Source organism: Nipponia nippon, unplaced genomic scaffold, assembly GCF_047370975.1.
Source record: "Nipponia nippon isolate SJK-2023a ecotype South Korea unplaced genomic scaffold, ASM4737097v1 scaffold_5, whole genome shotgun sequence".
Taxonomy (NCBI): domain Eukaryota; kingdom Metazoa; phylum Chordata; class Aves; order Pelecaniformes; family Threskiornithidae; genus Nipponia; species Nipponia nippon.
In genome coordinates, this window is record NW_028262369.1 from 39,482,107 (window position 1) to 39,503,374 (window position 21,268).

The 21,268-nt window shown below is 42.3% G+C and overlaps 1 protein-coding gene across 5 annotated transcripts in view; it reads right to left on the reverse strand.

Moving 5' to 3' along the window:
- The window catches only part of EVI5 (ecotropic viral integration site 5), a 116,326-nt gene that overhangs the window by 65,413 nt on the left and 29,645 nt on the right, over nucleotides 1-21,268 (reverse strand). For 3 of the 5 annotated variants that reach the window (XM_009468257.2, XM_087730355.1, XM_087730351.1), the window contains exons 1-3: nucleotides 20,384-20,480; nucleotides 5,525-5,754; nucleotides 1,243-1,432 (exon numbers count right to left, since the gene is read on the reverse strand). In XM_009468257.2, the coding sequence (XP_009466532.2) occupies nucleotides 1,243-1,432; nucleotides 5,525-5,754; nucleotides 20,384-20,434 (471 nt within the window). In that variant the 5' untranslated portion in view covers nucleotides 20,435-20,480. Of the gene's footprint in view, nucleotides 1-1,242; nucleotides 1,433-5,524; nucleotides 5,755-19,092; nucleotides 19,208-20,383; nucleotides 20,481-21,268 lie in introns of those variants that run through there. The other 2 variants (XM_087730352.1, XM_087730358.1) reach the window with 2 other exon arrangements.

Here is a 21,268-nt window from a genome sequence, read left to right on the forward strand (position 1 = left end):
TTTAGGCTGACTTTCGACAAAGAAAATAAAAACAAAAAAATATTGAGAATTATTTAACCAGCAAAGGAAAACTCACTAGCAATATAATTAAATATTTACTGAAAGTTAGTCAAGTACTCCCCAAATTATACTTTGCCAGCTGTAAAAACAAGTGATACTTGTGACACTTTAAAACATTCAAATGCAGGCAGTTCAAATGAATTCTATCCAACCAGATCTACTTATTACCATCTCGCTTCTCCTTTCTCTTGCCAGGTTCATGTGGCCCCCTTTTCGTGGCCTTTTGGGAACACCTTTCCAGAAACCGTTTTCCCTACGCAAGCAGGAAGCCTGGAATTCATTTTCTTCCCTTGTTTCCTCTCTCAAGTCATGTTCTCTCTTCACAACTGCTTCACATAAAAGATACTTTACTTTAGCCCATTGTTCTGCCTTCCCACAACCTATTCATATACACACATTTCAAACTGCTCAAAAGACCTGGAAATTTGTATTCTGCACATGAAACTACAGACTAGAGCCAATAAAGAACCAAGGCAGAACAGACTTGCCTACGAACAAAAAATCCCACGCTGCTGTACTTGCTGCCTCTGAAACATGGATATGTTCAAATGCCCCAGATGCTTTTTAGTTCCAATTTAAAGCGTAATTGAATTCCACCTCTGTACGTGTGCACAACTAAGCCAGACTGGACACACACTGGCCAAAGCTTGTCCAGTCCACTCAGAATTTAGAAACTATGTGTTCTTCTGCTTAAGGTCATCCCTGGGGTCAACACACTTGGCATGCACAAAAAAAAAAAAAAATGAACTCAGAGCCTTATACAGTAGAATTATCAGCTCTTCTAGTAAGAATGCTTTAAAAAGACAGCTGCTTAGTGGGAAAATAATCATCGCACCCAGCTATCAGATGCCCTTAAGTGGGTTTTCAGTAATTCCATTTTGGAAACATGAAGCAAATCTTCCCTATATTCATGGGAATTTCTCATTAGAGGTAGACTGAAAACTAGTATTCAAGATATAGTAAATGCATCTAGTTTTCAATAAGAGACATTTGCTGGGCACAACTGCTACCCAAGTCTGGTAACAGTTATGTAGGAAGCACTAAAGCTTAGGGATGGAAGTAGATTCAGCTGGAAGTTTCTATTATGTACTTATTTAAAAAAATAAGACCAAGAGGAAGATAAACCAGTATCACTTCTATCACATTACGAATATACCCTAAAAAATAGTGTCCAACTACTACCTTAACTTGCTTTTCTTTCTTTTTCCGTACATCTTCCCATTCATTCACAATCCTCCCCCACAGGATCCATGAGTCTTCTTCAAGATGGCTGAGATTGCTAGAAGCTGATGAACTAGATACAAGAGAAGATCCACTATTTCTTCTTGACCCATTTACTGACCGCAAGGATTTGCTATCTGTTTCCAAGAGTCTGCAAAGAAAGCACACAAAAACCAAATTCGAATTCTTCTAATCACAGGACCACACTACTAATTGTCTTTTTAGAAGTTGATTTTTCCAACCTCTTTACAAAGAATGCACACAAAGGTTCAGCGCAACAGTTTTTCCAACATCCATTTGTACTAAATTTGAAGAACTGGTCAATGTTACTGTTTCTTCCCGAGATCTCAACTAATTCTGCAGACAGAAGAACAGCTCACATTGCAGCCGTTTAAGAACAGATAAAAATGTCTATCGTGCATCGACAACACTGAAAGAACAGAGATTTTAATACAAATGTTCTGTGGTCTCACGAACTAAATCTTAATACATAAAGATATCAAATTAGAGAAAGTACAGAAGCATTGCAAGTCCAACACTCTTTTACACATTCATCAACTGGAGATTAAGAGTGCTACAGGGAAGATGCACAAGTTTTGTTTTGAGGCATAAGTACCAGCAAGAGGGCTTTGATTTTACCAGCAACAAAAACCTCACAGCTGTTGTGCATCATACTGACAGAGAGAACATAAGAAAGTTAAATATCCTCAGTGACAGTGTCAAATGTTAAAAGTACTGCAAAAGAGACAGTAATTTTAAAGAACAGACAAAAAATTAGCCTCCTAAAATTCTACTTGATAACACCTTTTTTTTGACAGCATAAATACAGACGGGATAATTAAGACCCGGAGCAATTTTAAAACACCTGACATTTGCTGACAACTGTTCATAAATCAACATCATGTTTTATAAATGCATGGGAAAAATCTCAGACCTAAAGAATGAGGAGCAGGCAACAACAGTGGTTAGTATAGCTAATGAATGTGTAATTAAAGCCTGGAGTTCGGATGTGGGAACTTCTGGGGTGATCAGGGAGCAAGGGATACATAAAGATGTGCCAAGCGCTGGACAAGTTGCTGAAGAGACTTCCCTGTCAGCTGGTTGCTATGGCCATCAATTTTGCAAGGAGCTGGCGATTCTGGGCAAAAAGGCAAGCTTTTTCCTCAACTAATATTGAGCCCCATAAGCAGGGGGAAATTTTTTAGACCACGTTAGGCAAGAGCAAGAATTCAGACTAACTTGAAAAAGTGTTTTGCTATATCAAGAGTTGCATTTGTGCTTTAACTTCCAAGAATTCCAACGTCTGTACATCAGAGTGAACTGGTTGAATAATTTCTCAATGCACCTGCACAAAAGCTAACCCGCCCCCAGCATTTCAGCAAGGTCAGGTTAGGTTTTAGATATTTAATAAATTATAACCCGAGTTACATTGCACCTGAGATTGTACACAAATCTCAGCATACCTACAATTTTTAAGCTCTCTGCTACGATGGAGGTATTTATGCCAGCTTTCCCTGTTCCCAGCTTTCACCTACTGGTGTTTATGGAAGTTAGGGAAAAAAGTAACTTAATTCACGAAGACAACTAGTACAGTCTCTGCAGTAGTTATTTCGTTTAAAAAAGGGTTAAATAGTAGTGCCTTTGTAAAAAAAAAAAAAAAAACAAGCTTTTTCAAGACCGATTTTAATATAGTCCATATTAAGGGAATGCAGAAAATCCTGTTTTGAGGAAAAAATTAAAAAAAAAAACAAAAATCCATTTTTAATGTTTAGAAACCTGGTCTATACCGATCCGTAATGAAAATGTACAGTTTGGAACTCCTCCTCTCAACCTGAGACAGTGCCTAAAGATCAAATTCAAAGTAATCACAGAGGAAAAACAAGCACAGAATAAACATTACAATTATAAAAACAAGGTTCTAACTAGTCACTTTCAGTTTTCACAGCTTTCTACAGAAGTTATGCTAAGTTTCTGTAATTTGACCTTACCTGGATAAACTCATTGTCCTTAGATTTGAAAATAGGAAGATCTTTTTACAGTAAGTAGGGAGTTCTGTGGGGTTTAGTCACTGTTATCTTTCACCTAAAACTTTGTAAATGATTTACAAATGCCAAACAGCTCCACCAGGACTCTGGACCGAGCTACCTCGTCATTCTGAGGGGACTTTCAGTATAATTGGATTACAGAATGCTACAAGACATAGCTTGATACAATTTGAGTTCTTTCCATTCTTAGCTGTTTAACTAATTAATATTCTCCTTACTGACATAAAAGCCAACAATGAAAAGGAAACCTTTAAAAATATCCATCACCAGCAATTCTTCCAGCAAGCAGAAACAAGAATAGTTCCCTGTGTTCCGAGTACAATTCCTTGTCAACAAAGTGCCACTGTGCTAAAGTGCAGACTCAAACTGTTCTGAAACCACGGGGCACCCAGCATAAGAGCATCAAATTTCTGTATTAAAGTGTAGTATCTCACAAGAAAAGGCACACTTGATAGGGTAGCCTCTGATTAGAATTCACACAGAAGACTACTGTGGGACTGAACAACAGGTCTGGCTAAAATTAAATAAAACCAGATGAGATTTACTAAGTGAAGAAAGCTGACTTGAAAAAGAAAGGCTAGCAAGCCCAAGCTCATGTTCTTCTTTCAACCAGCAAACTAGTCTAACTGCGGGGCTTAATGAGATGACTCTAGATGTAAAGACATTACGCTCTAACACAGATAAGCGGTCCAAAGAACAGATATTACTGCTTTTCAAATAAAAGTTAGTCACTTAGTCGTCAACAGAGCTGAATGCCGCAGATTAAATGCAAATTAGCACTCTCTTATTTTCTCCTTCTTTTGATAAATTTTCCTTTGCTATCAGCACAGCAAAAATTACATATAGTTCATCTTCGAAGGAGAGACAATCCCATAAACCACAAGAAAAAGAGGAGGAGGCGGTTCTAGAAGCTGCCTTCCATTCTCAGCCAAGAACTAGACAGATATAACAAATTCCCTGTAAGTTGTATCACTGTTAGGCTGCAGAATACAAACATGAGAGAAGACATGCCAGGTGACACCATGGCATTAGCCCCTCCTCCTCCCAGTTACTCTTCTCCTCTACTGACAGTTACTACCCTCATAACTGAACCAGCAGAATAAAAAACCCCCAAGTACCTCAACTGCCTCAGTGCAAAGTCCAGCATGGTAACAGAAGCCAGTTTGAACTAAACTATCAAACTCTGCACTTCGCTACAGCACAAGGGATAGCGATCTGCAGTAGGTATCAAAGCCCTGCAGCTATCTGCTAAGTCTAAAACCTATTTGGAGTTCGAGTTCTCCCTTTACAGTCAACCTCTCGTGAGCTACTGAAACGTGCTCGTCAAATACAACCAAATTTTGCAAGAGGCCAGGTGACTTAGAATTCCTGCCTCAAGAGTGCAAGTAAGTATGAGTTCTGAAAATTCAGCATTAAGAAATCACACATTCCAATTTTATTTCTTTGCGAGATTGCCAATTTGCAATCACTGTGCATGTCAAGAGCAACTGATCCAACTGAAAGTTTCATCTCGAACTGTAGATGGTGCAGATACAATCATGGAAAGGCTGCCAAGAAAACGGTTGCTTACTGTACAAAAAAAAAGCCGGGATGAACAGAAAAGACTGATTAGGAATTTACTTTTCATGAAATTGAGACATTATGCATCTGCCACCATTAGCATAACAGCAGGATGCATCTACTATTTCTTGCAAATAAAGATGGCTGAACACTGTTCCATCTCTAAACAGAGCGGGTTATATAGTGGAAAGCAAGAACTGGGTAAAAGTGGAAAAAATAGAGAAAATGGAATTCAGAAATCTTTAACATTTCAAAAAGCTAATAGAAATTACAGTTTTGATCTAAGAAGGTGGGAAGGTTATATGAAAGTTTCATCCCTGAGATACTCTATTTTAAATACAGTTGGACTTGATGATCTTAAAGGTCTTTTCCAACCTAAACAATTCTATGAAATTGGATACTGAAAATCACATGGCTCCAGTGTACTTTCTTAGGATTAGAGGCAGCTATAAACACTCCTGTAAAACCAGGACAGAAAAAACACCTTTTAGACTTCCACAAAAAAAGAACTTTTAAAAACATAGCACAAGAACACAAGTTCTTAAACCCTGGGGCCTTGAAATTGGAATGCTGAAATTGCAACAAACCAATTTTAGTCTCATTACTGTACTTTGAAGACCAAAAAGTTTTCCATTCACCTGTTCTGTTCCTCAAGTTTAGCGAGCAATTCTAAGTCGTCTGGACTCAGCTGTGTTGGTGAGGATGGTGACAAGGCGGGTGTAGACAGAGTGGTAGAGGAGGATGTAGTGTGTAACGAGGCAGATGGACTTGCCACCTGACTGGCCATTTGACTGACGGTGTGTGATACAGTGTTCTTCACCCATGAGAAAGTAGAGCTCAGCTTTCCTGCAACCTTGCCTGTCGCCACCTGCGATGACAAAAAGAAGAGGATGCAATAGTTGTCTTTTTTTAATATTTTTTCAGTAAACCTGCTGTCACTGAAGAGAGGGGAAAAAAATACAATATGCATGAAGTGACATTGAGATTATTTCTTTTTCCAGGACACCCAGGACTGTCAGAAGCAACAGAAGCATCAACAGCAACACAATATTACAGAAGAAGTAACGTGCAAATATGCTGCTAATCCACAAAGAACGACTCAGAGGAATTCCTGAGGTATACTCACACAGCTCATTTCTGCAGTACAGAAATACCACAGGATCCAGGATCAGCTCAGACTTCCCATTACAAAAATAAATAGAAATAAAAGCTTATTTTAAAACATTTTGATAAACTAATAATGGCACAGAAACTGTAGAAACATAGGTCTAGAAACAGTCAACTACTTTACTGATGGACACTGGAGCAGTACAAGTATATTGATGTAAACACCCCAGCCCACCCACTGCTCACCTCCATTAATCCCTACAGCGGCAGGATGGAGGAGCAGGGGCACCCCATTTCTAACCTACACCAAAGCAAAAGGTCCTCTAGCATCTGCCAGCGTGCAGAAAACAGTCACAAAGAATTTATGCCTGTGAATCTACAACGGCTCCTGAACATCTTACATTAAGGCCTCATGCTGCCAGCTCTTCTCCTTCCTCACTTTCTCTTCAGGTTGCCCCTACACCAAGTGTCCTTGATCCCTGATGCCACTGCCAGCGCCTTGACGATCCTGGGGTTTGAGAGGGGTCCTGGAGGAAAAGTGAGAGGGGCCACTAGAGCAGAAGGGAGCTGCGCGTAGACAGTCAGGGAAACTGCGGGTCCAGGAACGAGGAGGTTAACTGGGGCTCATCACAATCTCCTGCTACTTCTTGACCAGCGTTATGGGGTAACGCAGCCTAACAGATTCACTGATCGCTGGAGAAGAAAACTGCAGCGCACGGAGTTATTTTCTAATGGACCCCTCACTTCAGCTTCCTTCAGCAATTGAAAATGCAAGAGACTTTAACGTACAGCGATTCACAACAGCATTCAATTCCTCCCCTGGCCCAAGTCAGAGCAAATCTAGAAGTACCTTAAGGGAAGAGCTAGCTGCCTAGCAAAAGGTTAAAACTTCTCAAAACCAAGGTTGAAGAGGAACTTCCTTTGAAGTAGTGCTGCTGGCAACTATTTCTTTTGACCTTTGCTGACTTCCTCAAAACACTGAATTGCTCAATGGTTGTCACAAACAATTCTGCAGTACAGCCTATAGAATAAATGCTGAGATACTAAAGACACTGAGATACAGAAAAAAAAAAATCCCTTCCCAAGATCCTCTAACAGAATCTAACTAAAGCAGAATTTCAACGGGAAAAATAACCCCATCTCAGCACACCATGCGTTTACCTTGAAGCACAGTACATAGACTGAGCGGTTGCTAAAGCAGAAGCTTTTATTTAGATACAGTGCTACAATTAACTTTTTTCTGAATCAAAAAAATCCAGCACTATTTTATTTTCACATCATATCAAACGGAAGACAGACCGAATGCCTCCAGAAAACAAGAGGAACACTACAGGCCAAACACGACACAGCAGTACCCAATCTCCCCACTGCCTCTCCACCAGCAACATGACACTTAAGAGCTCTCCCAGAGGACTGCAAAGAGGTTTCCAATTTCCATATGCTTAACATTCATTCTGGAAATGGTAACAGATTTTGCTAGAAATCTTCAGATGCAAGGATACAAACCACAGGCGGGAACAGTAAGGTCACAACGTAAGCATCGGAAAGATTCCAGTTGGTTCTTATGTCACCGTTGGACAGGAAAGTTAACGTATATCAATATGTTTAAAAAAAAAAAAAAACAAACACATGACCTTTTAAAGATAATCTTTGATAAAAAAAAAATCACTTGCAATACTAGCATTTGCCACCATCTTTTATACAAGAAAGGAATAAAAATTGCTAGAGGTTTCAAAATCTTAAGTTTAATACATTCATTAATATTTCACTCAGTAAGTGTCCTTTATTCTCTATAGCTACGGAAGAATAACTTACTGCTGTTTCACTTTGAATAAAATAGCATTACAATAAAGGTAATTCATATGTCTCACTTGAGAGTGATTACTTTCTCAAAGGCTTTAAACTGCTTAAAATATGACAAGTAATGCAACTATGCCAAAAATAAATGTTGGCAGAAACAGGCCCAATCTTAAGAACACAGCAAACATGACCGCCATACACAGCAGGTTTTAAGAGTCACCCAGTCTAAGAATCTTACACATAAATATTAGAAAAGCAGTGATTTTGAGTAATACTCTGTGTGACAGAAACAGGAAGAGAAAGTATACAACCAACTTCTATCTCTTTGCAAAGGAAAGCAACTAGGAAGACTTAAGGTGAAAAAGTAAATCCAAGCTGAGTCTAGCTTACACATTATGAGGCTCATACTCCAGGTTAAGATAGCTGAAGCAGGGGGTGGGGTGGCGAACAGAAATCAAGAATCTTACTACCATACATTCACGAACACATCACTAGGCATTCAAAAATTAACGCAAAGGTTTGTAGAAACCAATGATGTGAAGAATACTAAGAAAAAGTATGGTGAAGAAAACCACGCAAGACAGCAGTTAAACCAGAGCAACGGGTCTAACAATACTCCTGTTTCTAAAAGCAGTTCAGAGTTTCATTAGAATGTATTCAGAGAATTCATACCAAAAAAAATTTCCTAGTCTGAAAGCATTAACACATATAACAATCAAAATGCACAACTGCAAAAAGGAAATGTTTGAAGATCAAAAGGCTCGCAGTGAAATTTGCAAACACACATGAAGAATTCGTTTGGGGATAGCAGCTACGGCAGTCACCCAAGGCCAAGCTAAATTAAGAAAAAAAATTTCTCATATAATAGCTAACTAGTCAAGCCCACATCCCTTTTGCCAGGCTTTTCCAGGGTTTCCTAAAAATCTAAAGCCAGCCCTCAAATTGTCAGCACCAGTGCAGACTCCTGGACCTAGACATGAAGGCATTTAGTATCAGCTCGTTATCCCTTTCCCTAAATAGGATAGAGTAACAAGATTTTCATATTTCATCATTTCTCCTATGTTAACTTCAAAATTCATATTCAGTGATCGAAGATTTCAGAGAGTTATTCTGTGACAAGTCTCTTTAGGCCTTCCAGAAAACAGGTCCCTGGAATTTGAAAATGAGAAAACCTTGCTAGGAGCACCACACCAGTATTCTTATCAAGACGCACACAGTGCTCCTACACTTGCCCTTCCAACTCTTTACCCTTCTCTTAATGAAGAATGAAAATCCCTGCTACGCGTCATAAGGTTTTCAACTCTACGTATGCTATTCCATCCAACAGGATAGCTGCACTTAGCCACCGCTAAACCACAGAGCACTGCTACGCCCCACCTTTCCGCCAACAATCCCTGCAACAAGAAATCCGTGTCCCATTACGAAGACAACACATAGGCGTAGTACAGAAATGAATCCTGCTGACTCCCACGACTATGGCAATACAGACGGGTAGTACAAAAATGAATCCTACTGGCTCCCAAGAGCTGGGTATCTCTTTCCTCCAGCAGCACAAAGGAATGAGCTGAAGGTTTCACTCTAGCCCCTTCCATGAAACTGGGGCTCCCCATTTAAAAATCACAGAGCTATCAGCTTGTTGAAATTAGTCCTTCTGCCTTTAATTATAGCAATGAGAATAAAGTCAGTATGAATGGTGGCGGATACTTCCACTGGGTATCACCAACTCCAGGGAACAGGAAAATCTGGATGAGCATTTGGTTTAACACCTCCCTGCTTTAGAGACGTGATTTTGCTAACACAGCGTTCTGGAAAAACTCAAGAAAGCCGGTATTGTTAAATCTTTAATCTTTTCTTTGTGTTTTTGGACAGTCTCCTCAAGGTTTTCCTAAACAAATGTTTCTTTTAAAAACTGGTTATTAATTAACCACTGATATTTCTGCAGACCTGCAGCAGTATCTCCCTTTTGGCTACACCAATGATGCTCTGCAGTTACAAAGCGTCCCTCCCTTTGCTACTCTTCATTATTGTGGAAAAGAGATCACAGTCGTGTGCTCTGCTGTCTGTAGCAGTAACAAGGACAGCCAGATACACCACAGTGCCCATCCCAAAAATCTTAGCTAGGTCACAGCAATAAATCCGACTACAAGAGACAGGACTTTTGCCTTTGCCATCATCCTCTCGCTAAGCGTATGCACCTATGCTCCTTCCCCTCTGTTCTGCCATGAAGCACTCACGCTTGTGAAGCCGCTCTGCCTGGCGCCCTCCTGTGCCGCACCGTGTGCCACAGGCAGCAGCTACGCAGGTGGCTCAAGCCCTGACTCTGCTCCCTACGTCCCAATACTTACCAGATCTAGGCAAGCCCCTCACTACGAGAAGGACATCCAGGTGCTGGAGCGTGTCCAGAGGAGGGCAACGAAGCTGGTGAAGGGTCTAGAGCACAAGTCTTGTGAGGAGCGGCTGAGGGAACTGGGGTCGTTTAGCCTGGAGAAGAGGAGGCTGAGGGGAGACCTTATTGCTCTCTACAACTGCCTGAAAGGAGGCTGTAGCGAGGTGGGGGTCGGTCCCAAGTAACAAGGGATAGGATGAGAGGAAACGGCCTCAAGCTGCGCCAGGGGAAGTTTACATTTGGTATTGGGAAAATTTTCTTCACCGAAAGGGCAGTCAGGCACTGGAAGAGGCTGCCCAGGGAAGTGGCTGAGTCCCCACCCCTGGAGGTATTTAAAAGACGGGTAGCTGGGGTGCTTAGAGACGTGGTTGAGTGGTGGGCTCGGCAGCGCTAAGGTAACGGTTGGGCATGATGATCTTAAAGTTCTTTTCCAGCCTAAGCGATTCTATGATTCTAAGCTCTCCATCCCTTCAGTTAACCAGCTCAGGCTGCGAGCCCCCAGTTAACAGTATTCTTTGCTCAGCTCACCTCAGCCAGTTTTTCAGCTATGCAGAGAGAATTGCTTTCGTTTTTATTCCCAGCATTTTTCAGATGCTGAAATTCAAGTTACGTTTGACGAGTATAAAAGGTAATCTACATTGCCTGGGAAGCATGCCAAATCATCGAGAGCACCATCGGGATGATCACACTATTATTAATTATTATTAATGCGTGATCAAAGCCAGAGTCAACCCATTTTAAAAACGTGCTTTTTTGCCACAGGAGTCTCACTCGAGAACCTGCCAATTAATCAGACTTTGAACACAGGTGCTGCTCCTGGGGACACCGACACCTTCCACTGAAGACGGCCAGGTCTGGAGGCAAGGAGGCAGGGGTACGCCTTCTTTACCCTTTGCAGGAGGACACAGGGAACTGAGCAGGCATCATCCACCTCCAAACCAGGTATATTCATTCAGGCTCCATGCCATATTAACAGCTACACTGCTCCCGGTTTGCCAACAGACCAAGAGCACAGGAAGAGTTTGTTTGCATCTGCCTGCCTAAGACTACGTAGATACCTCCTAAATAAATGTGTGAATTTTGGGTTTGAAAATATTGATTTTTAAAAAGATGAGGACAAGACTTTCTACGCTGCTGCAGCTTCCAGTGAGCAAAACAGAACTACCAGCAATCCTCACCCATCCGGTCAGTCATCAGGCAAGGCGCAGACCTGTCTGCTACTTACATTAAGCACTGCAAAGATAATAAATGTTTATGTTGATATTATACACAGATACATACGATGTGCAGTTTACATACGCCAATTAAAATACATAAAATTCAGTATCTCAACTTTACATTTAGTATCTTTAATTAGCTGCTGATTACAGTGCTTTATTACCAAGAGGAAGTACAATACTGTATTTAGATTTTTGAGTTACTCGAAGGAATAGTGCAGTGGAGCAGCATATGAAATATTTTAAGTAAGGCTAGCTGAAGCTAGACCGCAGCATCCCACGTTACATACAATTATATAAATCCCTTTCCCCGAGAACCCCGAGGTATTGTGCAGCACCTTATGGCAAGCCCAAAAATGTTACCACCACACATTTTTGCATTTGCCAGACAGACAATATTTGTTTTTCTAAAAAAGCCTATTTATATTTAAAAACAGTATTTCACTGTACGCATTGAACTAGCTTAATACCTATATTCTGCATTTCCCTGAGGAAAATCTGTATTAAAGTTACAGGTATCTTGATTACCCAAAATACTCTCTCAGCTATTCTTATCATATGACAAAGTAAAAATAACCACAAGCCTTACACAAACACTACTGTATATTATATGCTCTCTACTCTTTCTTCTCTTCCTGAAAAGGGACAGAAATGGGAACTTCCAGAACACAGGAAGTAATCCTCATACTATTCTACGTATAAAAAGAAGTCTCACGTAATTGGGGCTGAAATTATATGTGGTTTTCAAGCCAGTTATATAGCATTCCACAGACCCAGTCTCCTGCCTGCTTCAAAAAAAGTTAATAGCATTCTAATATCTGAAGAATAAATGAAACTGACTCAGTCAATGACATATGCAGGAGAGGCAGCTGGTGAATCAGCCTGTTATCATGCTTCCTGACAAGCTAAAAATCCTAATTTAGGGTTCAAACATGGTTTCACTATAAGCTTCATCTATACCTTTTACACTACAAATTCATGTAACTGATTTCTGCTGAAGTCTGAGGAAAAAGTCTCACATTCCTGATTGTTCTTGTCGTATCACCTAACAATTGTCAGGAATATCATGGCTAGCATTCACCAGCTTCCATTTCACTTGATATTCACTAGCTCTCCAAGTCTTTCTGATATAAAGAATAAACCAGTCTAACATTTCATATTGTGTAAATCTTAAGCTATCAGAAAGCTTTCTGTAGCATCATTTAGTAAATACATATCCTTTAAGAGTCCGCCTCAGACTCTAACATGTTGGGGTTTTGATGGTCCCAAAACAAAAACATCTGAAAGATGAAACCCGAAGCTGCAAGTTGACATACACAACTCAACAGCCTAACCCATACGGTGTTTTAAGGAGGTACTTCATTAGAAATGTTGTAGTGATCCACTAAAGGCTGAAACCCTTGCCCGAAGTCATATCAATAACATTTCAATCACTGACCAAACGGCACGGAAGTCTATTTATCTCCAAGAACAATTCCAGGTTTTTAATTACCTCTGAAGTCCAGCGCAGTTTACAATCTGTCAAGCATTGTCCCAGTACGCTAGCTGAGAAGACAAACCACGGTGCTTTTGCAGACACTATCTCCTGTCCATCTAAAGGTGGTCCTTTATCAAACAAGTTTCAAATCTGACAGAGGAATGCAACAACCTTCAGGAAACCAGAGAGACCTTCTTTCAAGAGGAAAAGAATTGGATACAGTGCTTTTGTACAAAAGATGGCTGAGAGCTCCTCAGAGCTGCAAGAGAAAATACCGAGGGACTACAGTAAAAACCTTTAACAGGGAGCTTCCTTTGTTTCTTTGTTCTCTTAGACCTCGGTTTGGAAAACTTCTTTGTATCTGAGGTTCAGCATGCCAAGTTACACGCACATACACTTGAAGGACCATCCCCTTGGCTAACAAAACAGAGGGAAGAATCAGATTAACCAGCTAAAATAAAGAGCAACTCCTGCAAAGTCAGTTTGTTTATGCACTAGATTGGAAGATTTCATTTTTCTTTCTTTTCAATAAAATGCAACTCGATCACTTCACTGGAGTTCAAGTAAGTATCATCAGGCATGTACAAAAAAGTAGCACACACGCTGAAGGACACATGTTTATCATTAAAGCTCCTTTCTACAAATTTTTACTTCCCTACTCAATCCCTGAAGCCTAGCTTCCGTAATGTTGCTTTTAGCCATCTTCCTCCTGGAAAGGAGCCAGGACTAGCATCTAGACTACATTAGGGCAAAAATAAACAAGCAAAAGTATATAAATGCAGTTAAGATCCACTAAAAGCCTTAGGTCCATGTTTTGGAACAACTCAGTCATATTTTTAAATGGTCACTGAGCCTTAATGAAAATCAATGTTTTTAACACAACTCTTCATTAAAAAAAGTATACAGAATTTGTGAGGAGTTAAATTGGTAAGTTTAAAAGGAACCAGTACCTGACAAGATGAAAACATACCATTCCATACCATTTGTTTTTACGTACTGGCAGCCCAAGTATTTTCTAGGTGTAATTCTCCTTGTTTATAGAGATTCGATAAACTTACGCCACAATCTACAGGCTAGAACCAAAATGCTCATCTCCCGTTTAGTAAGTTGTGCACAGTTCCCTTTCCAAAGGGATGTACAAAACGAGACTTGATGGAGAAACCAAAGAACATAAGCATGGTCTTATGGAATATGGTAACACTTGAAACTTTAGTAATTACTTACTAGAATTTTAAACGAATCAGGTGACAGAGGTTGGTGAGACCCTACCTTCAGAACATTACTCTTTTTTTTTCTTTAAATGATCAGTTAAGAGGTCAACTTTCTATCAGTTACACTCAAATCAAAAGAGTAAACCAGTTTCTGAATGACTGACTGGTAAGCAGCTTTACTTGTGAGCTACCGATTCATTGCAACCTGCAGCTGCTGACAGAGAACAAGAAACAAGAGGTACAAGTGTAACCAATTTAGTAATTTCTACATAGGAAAGTTGTCTAAGCTATTCAGTAAACGTAGGAGATTTAAACACAGGTGAATTCATCAACAGTCAATTCTTTTAACACAATCCATGCCAACATCTGTGGTCTTGCAGTAGTATCTAATTTTGCCCACCAATTTACTTAGTATATCCATGACTTGTCTTCACAAGCACTTACACTGTAACTTGAAGCAAGGATATTTTTGTGGCTATAGAAGGGTCTTCCTCCATGCTATTGAAGTCTGTAACACTGCTCCTGCAGCCTGTTCTGAGCACAGCACTTAAAGAAAACTAATTTTCCTCAGTTATTGACTAAAGAAAAGGGAGATGGCTCTTCAGAGAAATGACATATCTACTCATCATCAAATGAAATCAGTTATTATCTGATTAGTTGACCACTAACTTTTATGCTTTCATTTGGAAAAAAGGGCATATTTACTTCTTTCAAAAAGGCTTACTAGTGGAAAAATGCAAGGAAGATCAATGAAACACGGATGATTTTTAGTGCCAGTCTGACACCAAAAAGTTTACGAAAAAATCCCAAGCCCATTCTCTCATGGTCTGCAAGTGTCTTACTGACACTTCCATACTGACACTTACAGACCATGAGAGAATGGGCTTGGGATTTTTTCTTACAGAATTTTAACTTGCGTTTGTCATTTTGTCTTTAGAAAGACTGATCACAATTTTTTTTCCAAAGGGCTGAGAAATACTTACTGAAGCTTCAGCCAAACCCATCAAGTTCTACCACTAATGCATTCCAAGGCGGGGGGGAAAAAAAAAAAAAAAAATTACTTCGCTTAATGAACATTGAGTTTTAGCTCTGCTGTTTCAGACAGCATGGAAGCTAGAATTTCTTTTTACTACGCCTGAAAGTAGTTCACTGTTCAAACTACATATAAGCAAAAAGAAAACCTGAAAAATTAGAGATGTAAAACTAACTTCTTCTATACAACGTCACTCTATATAGTGATGAGGATGGCACACGTCCAAAATCTTAGGTTTTGACTAGCTACTAGTTTTTGACACCCATTTTAAGCGACATTCGATCGTTTTACCCTTCTATAACAAAAATAACAGCAAGCTCTTCTAACATCCTCTTAGATTACAAGTGCACGGTCAACTTGTGGCAACAACAATCCACTCCTAAAAGACTGGACCCATCTGCCAGTCTGATGAAACCAAAATAAAAAAATATATAGTTAATAGAGTATAAGATACTGCTGAGTCAGTCAGGTCTGTATCATTAAAATTGTATTTTTTTAATTAAAAAAAAAAAAAGATCAAGGACATGTTATGATGTCATCAAACATATTTAATGCTATGTTAAGAATCACTAAGACTTAGTCATGACAACAGGGCATAAGAAAACTCAGGAGTTTGAGAAGTTCAATAGCTTACCATGTTGCAGAACGCATTATAACAACGTATTACCGAAACATTAAGTTTGGAGGTTGGTTTTGTTTTTTGTTTTGGTTTTTGTTTTTTGTTTTTTTTTTTTTTTTTAAAGGATTAAACCGTGGAAGTAAAAATAAACCAGGAGTTACTTGCAGAACAACACACATCAGACAAGATGACGGATTCTGGTAACAAAACCCATCGGAGACAGGTAAAATTTGTTCTGACAAAAGAAAATAAAGATATTTGGTGGTGGCTTTTGGCTGCTTCTCAAGTTGGAACCTAACACAAAAAGGTTAAGTGTCCACCGTCGTTCTACCACACCACCTTACTTTTTGTCCAGAGCAAAGCCCAACCCCAGTATTGTATTTCAACCCCAAATATACAATAACTGCCCCACGGGGGCTCGGAAGGATTACTTTTACAGAGGATTAGCAAACAAAGCTGACAGTTACGCAGCCTGAAATAACACGAAGACCACAGCACGATCGCTGCCAGCATGACCAAAAGGAGAGCCCATCCTCCATTGCCTGAATCCTACCGCAGGCTCAACACTCCCTAGGCCCTCCCAGAAACAACACTTTGCCGCTGACTGAACACTTTCCAGAGTTCACAGGAAGTTAAACAACATTAAGAGTAATTAAGGAAAAGCTACGATTCACTAAATCACTCCTGCTGCTACCTTGTGAGAACATAGTTTCTGTGTACATGCATACAACAAAACCACATCGCAATTGCGTATAAAACGAGCAAGGCAAGACAAGAGCCCCTGCGCTATTACTAACCTACTACTCATCTATTCCAATCGCCACTTGCTGGAGAAGGAAAGGACACACTTCAACTACAGACACTTAAGCAGACAGGACTACAGCAAAAGCAAGACGGTATTCCCAATTTAAAGGAATCAAAAAACTACCAACAGATAACATTGGTTGTTACAAATACGGAAGACACAAGGCTTTAATTCAGCATGCTGTCTACGAACCTAAGTGACGTATATTCAAGAGCTTCAGAGAAGATATCTAACAACTCAATATTACATACTTCTACTATATTTACTATTTTCCTTTTTTTTTAAACAATAACTATTTTAATTGGGTCTTAGAAAAAAAAAACTGAATTAAGAATACGTAATCAAGGCAAGTATAGGTTGAAAAAGCAAAATTCATAAAGTCAGGATTTGTTTTCTTTAGTGTTCCTCTTACCAGAAAATAATTTTCTTTTAAACTATGCATTTGGCACTTAAAATGACACCTAAAATATTAAATTCTACTATGTCTCTTCCTTAAGCATTAGAAATGTATTTGTTTTTTCTATAGGTTAAGAAAACAAACCAGGAAGAGTAAGAAAATGTAAACATAGCATTAAGTACGCATACCCCAACTTAGCTGTTTTCCTCCTCCTACATCGTGACATCACAACCTTGAATTAGCAAGGTAAACATTTTTTGCTTTCCAAAATTCACTGACAAATGACTTTTCTTCCAATTTTTATCACTTCTCCATTTATTATCAATCCTAACCAAACAACAAACTGACACTAAGTGTTTAGGCACGCCGCCTCCCCTACCCCTTCTCTTCTTGTCACCTTCAAAGGCTTTTCTCCCATCTCTTCCTTTCCATGAATCCCATTTCAACCATTCCGCTCTCCAACCATCTCCTGCTTCCTTGTTCAAGAGCAACCAAACAAGTCCACAGAAGACAAACGTATGGAGAGCAATTAAAACCAAAACAAAACAACAACCACCAACGAAACCCCAAGACAAAAAAATCCAAGCCACCAAGCTGCAGCTCAGGAAGCCCCTAAGCCTCAGCCTGCAGGAGGTGGGAAGAGATACAGGGAGAAAGCAGGGCTGTTCTGTGGAAGCTTTCTTCTCCGAACATCTGCTCCTCTCAGAGGTACTGCTGCGCTGGGCGGACACTCGCTGACAATCGCTGCAGCTGCTCTCATCACAGTTTACCAAATTCAGGCAATGCTGATTCATAAGACTGAGTGGTTTCCTCCTGATCGTGCCCCTCTTTTTCATCGGCCATCTCCATTTCCTCTCCTAATCCCTACTTGAAAAAGAATTCATATCTATATATTTCCAAATAAGCCTTAAATCTTTATAAGTGTAAATATAGAGCTGTACAATCATGATCAAGGCAGAAACCGCACATTGAAAGAAGGGAAAAGAAATAAACAGGCACATTTATGCAAAACGCTTTTTAGTACTACCTATCAGGAAAAAAAAACCCAACAAAAAAGAAACAAGATCCAGTTACCTTCTCCTTTACGTACGTGAAGTAAAGCAAATTAAAAAAAAATAGGAAAAAAGTTTTGAATTTTTTTGACAAATACTTTTGGAGGTAACTAAAACATATTGAACATGGCCAGTTCTCTGTATGCATCTGCCTCCTTTCCACATCTTTTGTATGGGATCTCGGCGCGGGGGGGGTGTCCCAGGCTGACATGAAACACTGTTTTGATACAGTCAGTGGTAATGCTAGCTCATGCTGGAAATTCAAAATAGTATGCCGACTTCAACATCTGCTATAAAATTGCCCTGACGAGCAACGCTGAAAATGAGCACGAACTATACGGAACTACAGAAAAACGACAGTAGGAATTAAAGCTGGAGTACACAGCAAGTAGCCAGAACATTAATACCGAGTTTTTACCCCTATTATATAACCCCGTTCGTGCAGATGCAGCAGGAGGTGCCAGTAAAGGAGATCTCTGAAGCAGCATTTGAAAACTATCTCCCTCCGTAGAACGAAAGACCCATAGGTGCCCGGTTTAACGTTCCTTCCATAAAACCAAGGAAGAAATCACCCTCTGCAGGCAGACCCGCTGAACTCTCCCCCGGGCCGAGGGCGAGAGCCCTTCCCCTCCCCACGTCCACCCACGGCCGGCACCGCGGGCCACTTCCAGCACCGAGTTGCCAACGACCCACTCGCCTCCCCGCGGCAGCCCAGCTGCCGCCCGCCGCCGCCGCCGCCGCGGGCTGAGGAGGCGCGGAGCGGGGCTGAGGCGCGGAGGCCCCGCATCCCCCGGGCCGGCGGCAGGGCCGCGCACGGCGGCCTCCTGTCACCCCCACGCCGCGGGTGGCCGGAGGGGAGCGGGCTTTCCCTGCCCGGCGGCGGCGCGACGCCGCCCGCTTCCCCGCTCCACCGCGGCGGGAAGGCCGCGGGCGCTGGGCGGGGGCGGCCGGCCGTGCCCCGCCACTGCCCGGCCCCGCCGCGGCCCAACGGGAGGGGACGGGACGGGACGGCACGGCCGGGGTCGCCGCGCCCCGCCTAGGCCCGGCCGCGCACCGCCCCCGGCCCCTCAGCGGCGGGGTGGCGGGCCCGGCCGCGCCTCACCTTGGAAGCGTTGCCCGCGGCAGGGAGGTGCGAGCATCGGCGTCCCCCGCAGCCCTCCGCCGAGCTCCCCCCCGCCCCCGGCGGCTCGCCGCGCTCCGCCGGCCCCGGCAGCCGGGCCACGTCCCTGCCCGCGCTGCGCGCAGGCGCACTCCGAGCAGCCGCCGCCGAGGGGCAGCCCCGCGCCCCCACAGCGCCGGCCCACGGCCTCGGCCCGCCGCGGGGAGAGCTCTCCGCCGGCCCTGCCCCGCCGGTGGCGGGCCCCGCCGTGCCTGGGGGAGCTGGGGGCAGGGCCTGCGGGCCGGAGAGCCGCGGCTCCCCCGGGTCGCGGCGGGCGGGTTGCGGGCTCGGTGCGGTCGCCCCCCGCGGCTCGCCCAGCCCGGCCCTCGCCGCTCACAGCCGCGGCGGAGCGAGGAGACCGCCCCGTCGCCTCGACGGGAGGCACGGAGGCGCTGGATCTGCCCCGTTAGGAGCCGGCTGGTTGGTGCCTGCCCAGGGGTTTCCATCTGGACGCTGGAAGGCGCCGACGCCAACGCGGTCCGCGGGAGCACCGAACAGCCGCAGGCTGGACGGGCCCGTCCTTGCAGGCCTTCGTTAGCCACGTTTCGGACAGATGCCGATTAGGTTAGACAGACAGCTGAGAGACTGGCCGCCCAGAGCAGCTCCCCGTCAAATAATGAGCCCATTTGCCATTGTGCTTCTACAATGAAGAATGGAGACTCCTGGACAAAACCACACAAAGTTTCCATTTGCAAGGATTCTAATAAAAGCTTAATTAAAAGCAAAAAATAAAATCCAACGCTACCAGGACACACACACTAATCTATGTACGGCTTTATAGCCAAACATGCAAAGAACGTACTCTTAAAAACCGAGTAAGCGGCAATAGCAGGAATAGGCTGTAGATAGGCCTCCAGCAGAACTTTTTTTGCTTCAACAAGGCTGTCAGCTGTTGCAAACGAGAGTAGAAAAAGTACAGTTGCTACAAGCGACCGCACCGGTCAGTCCGGTCACAGGCAATGGCCTCGCTGCCATGGGTCCTCTGCAGGCAAACGGGGAGAGGGGCCTTGCTCGCAGGGGCGGTTTCGTCAGCTTCCAAACACAAGGCACTGCTCTGCAAGAGCCGCGCGATAGCTGGCTCTCCAGAGCATACCCGAGTAAAAACACTACATCCAATATAACAGAAACGGAGAAATAGCATCAAAGAAAAAAATGCAAATGTACTTTTTTTCCTGTCAATAAGCAATATCAGTAAAAAGCATTTTACTAAAGCATTGATAATTATAGCTTTTACCTCGACAATTTCAGTGCCTCTACGAATAGCAGTCACCCTCTCACCAAACATTGTCACTGAAGGCGAAAGGAGGGATTTGCCCTGAATTTGTAAGTGATCCAAGGGTGGGGCTAATGAGCTCGGCTGGAGCCTCCCTGCCTTGCGGGGTGACCGCGAGCAAGAAAGCAGGTGGAGGTGTGATGGGGCAACGGGCTGGTTTTTGTGATGGTCACCTATTTTAGGAGCAAAAAGTCTTTTTACAGAGAAGAATGAGACATTGATTTTACTTTTTCTTGTTTAGCAACAAGACTAACGGAGTCTTGCTCACGATACCATTGCCCGTGAGGCGTTTCTCATCCAAGTAAGTAATTGCCCAGCAGTTGCCAGCAGACCCTTACTGGAGAGCATGCGCTGATATGCTAGAGAGTAGCTAAGACGATGCGCTCCCCTACGGTTACTTTAGGTAAAAATTGAAAAGCTTGTAGAATTCTGAACTTTATAAAATCCAGACTTAGATAGTTAAATGATTTCTGAAGCTAGGAACCATGCTGGTACTTGCCCAATGTAAGAAACATTTATCATTTCTTTCATTTTCTTGTGGTTATTTATATCAAATTAATAACTTTTTAAAAAATTGGTCTATGTATAACAATTAGTGGGGTGGGTTTTTTTTGGGAAAGCGAATGAGGATAACCAGACAAATGCGTCGGGAAGAAAGACGCTGGCTTTGTGCACTTTTCCCTGACAACGCCAAGAAGCATGATGCCGCTTGACCTGCTTGTGCTAATATACGTATATAGAGATATGCAAGTGTATATTTTTGCTGAATGTCAACAAATATCCATCGTGCCAAGCATCTATAATTTATTTTAGGAAGAGCCTTTCACTGGGTTTTGGTTGGCTTAA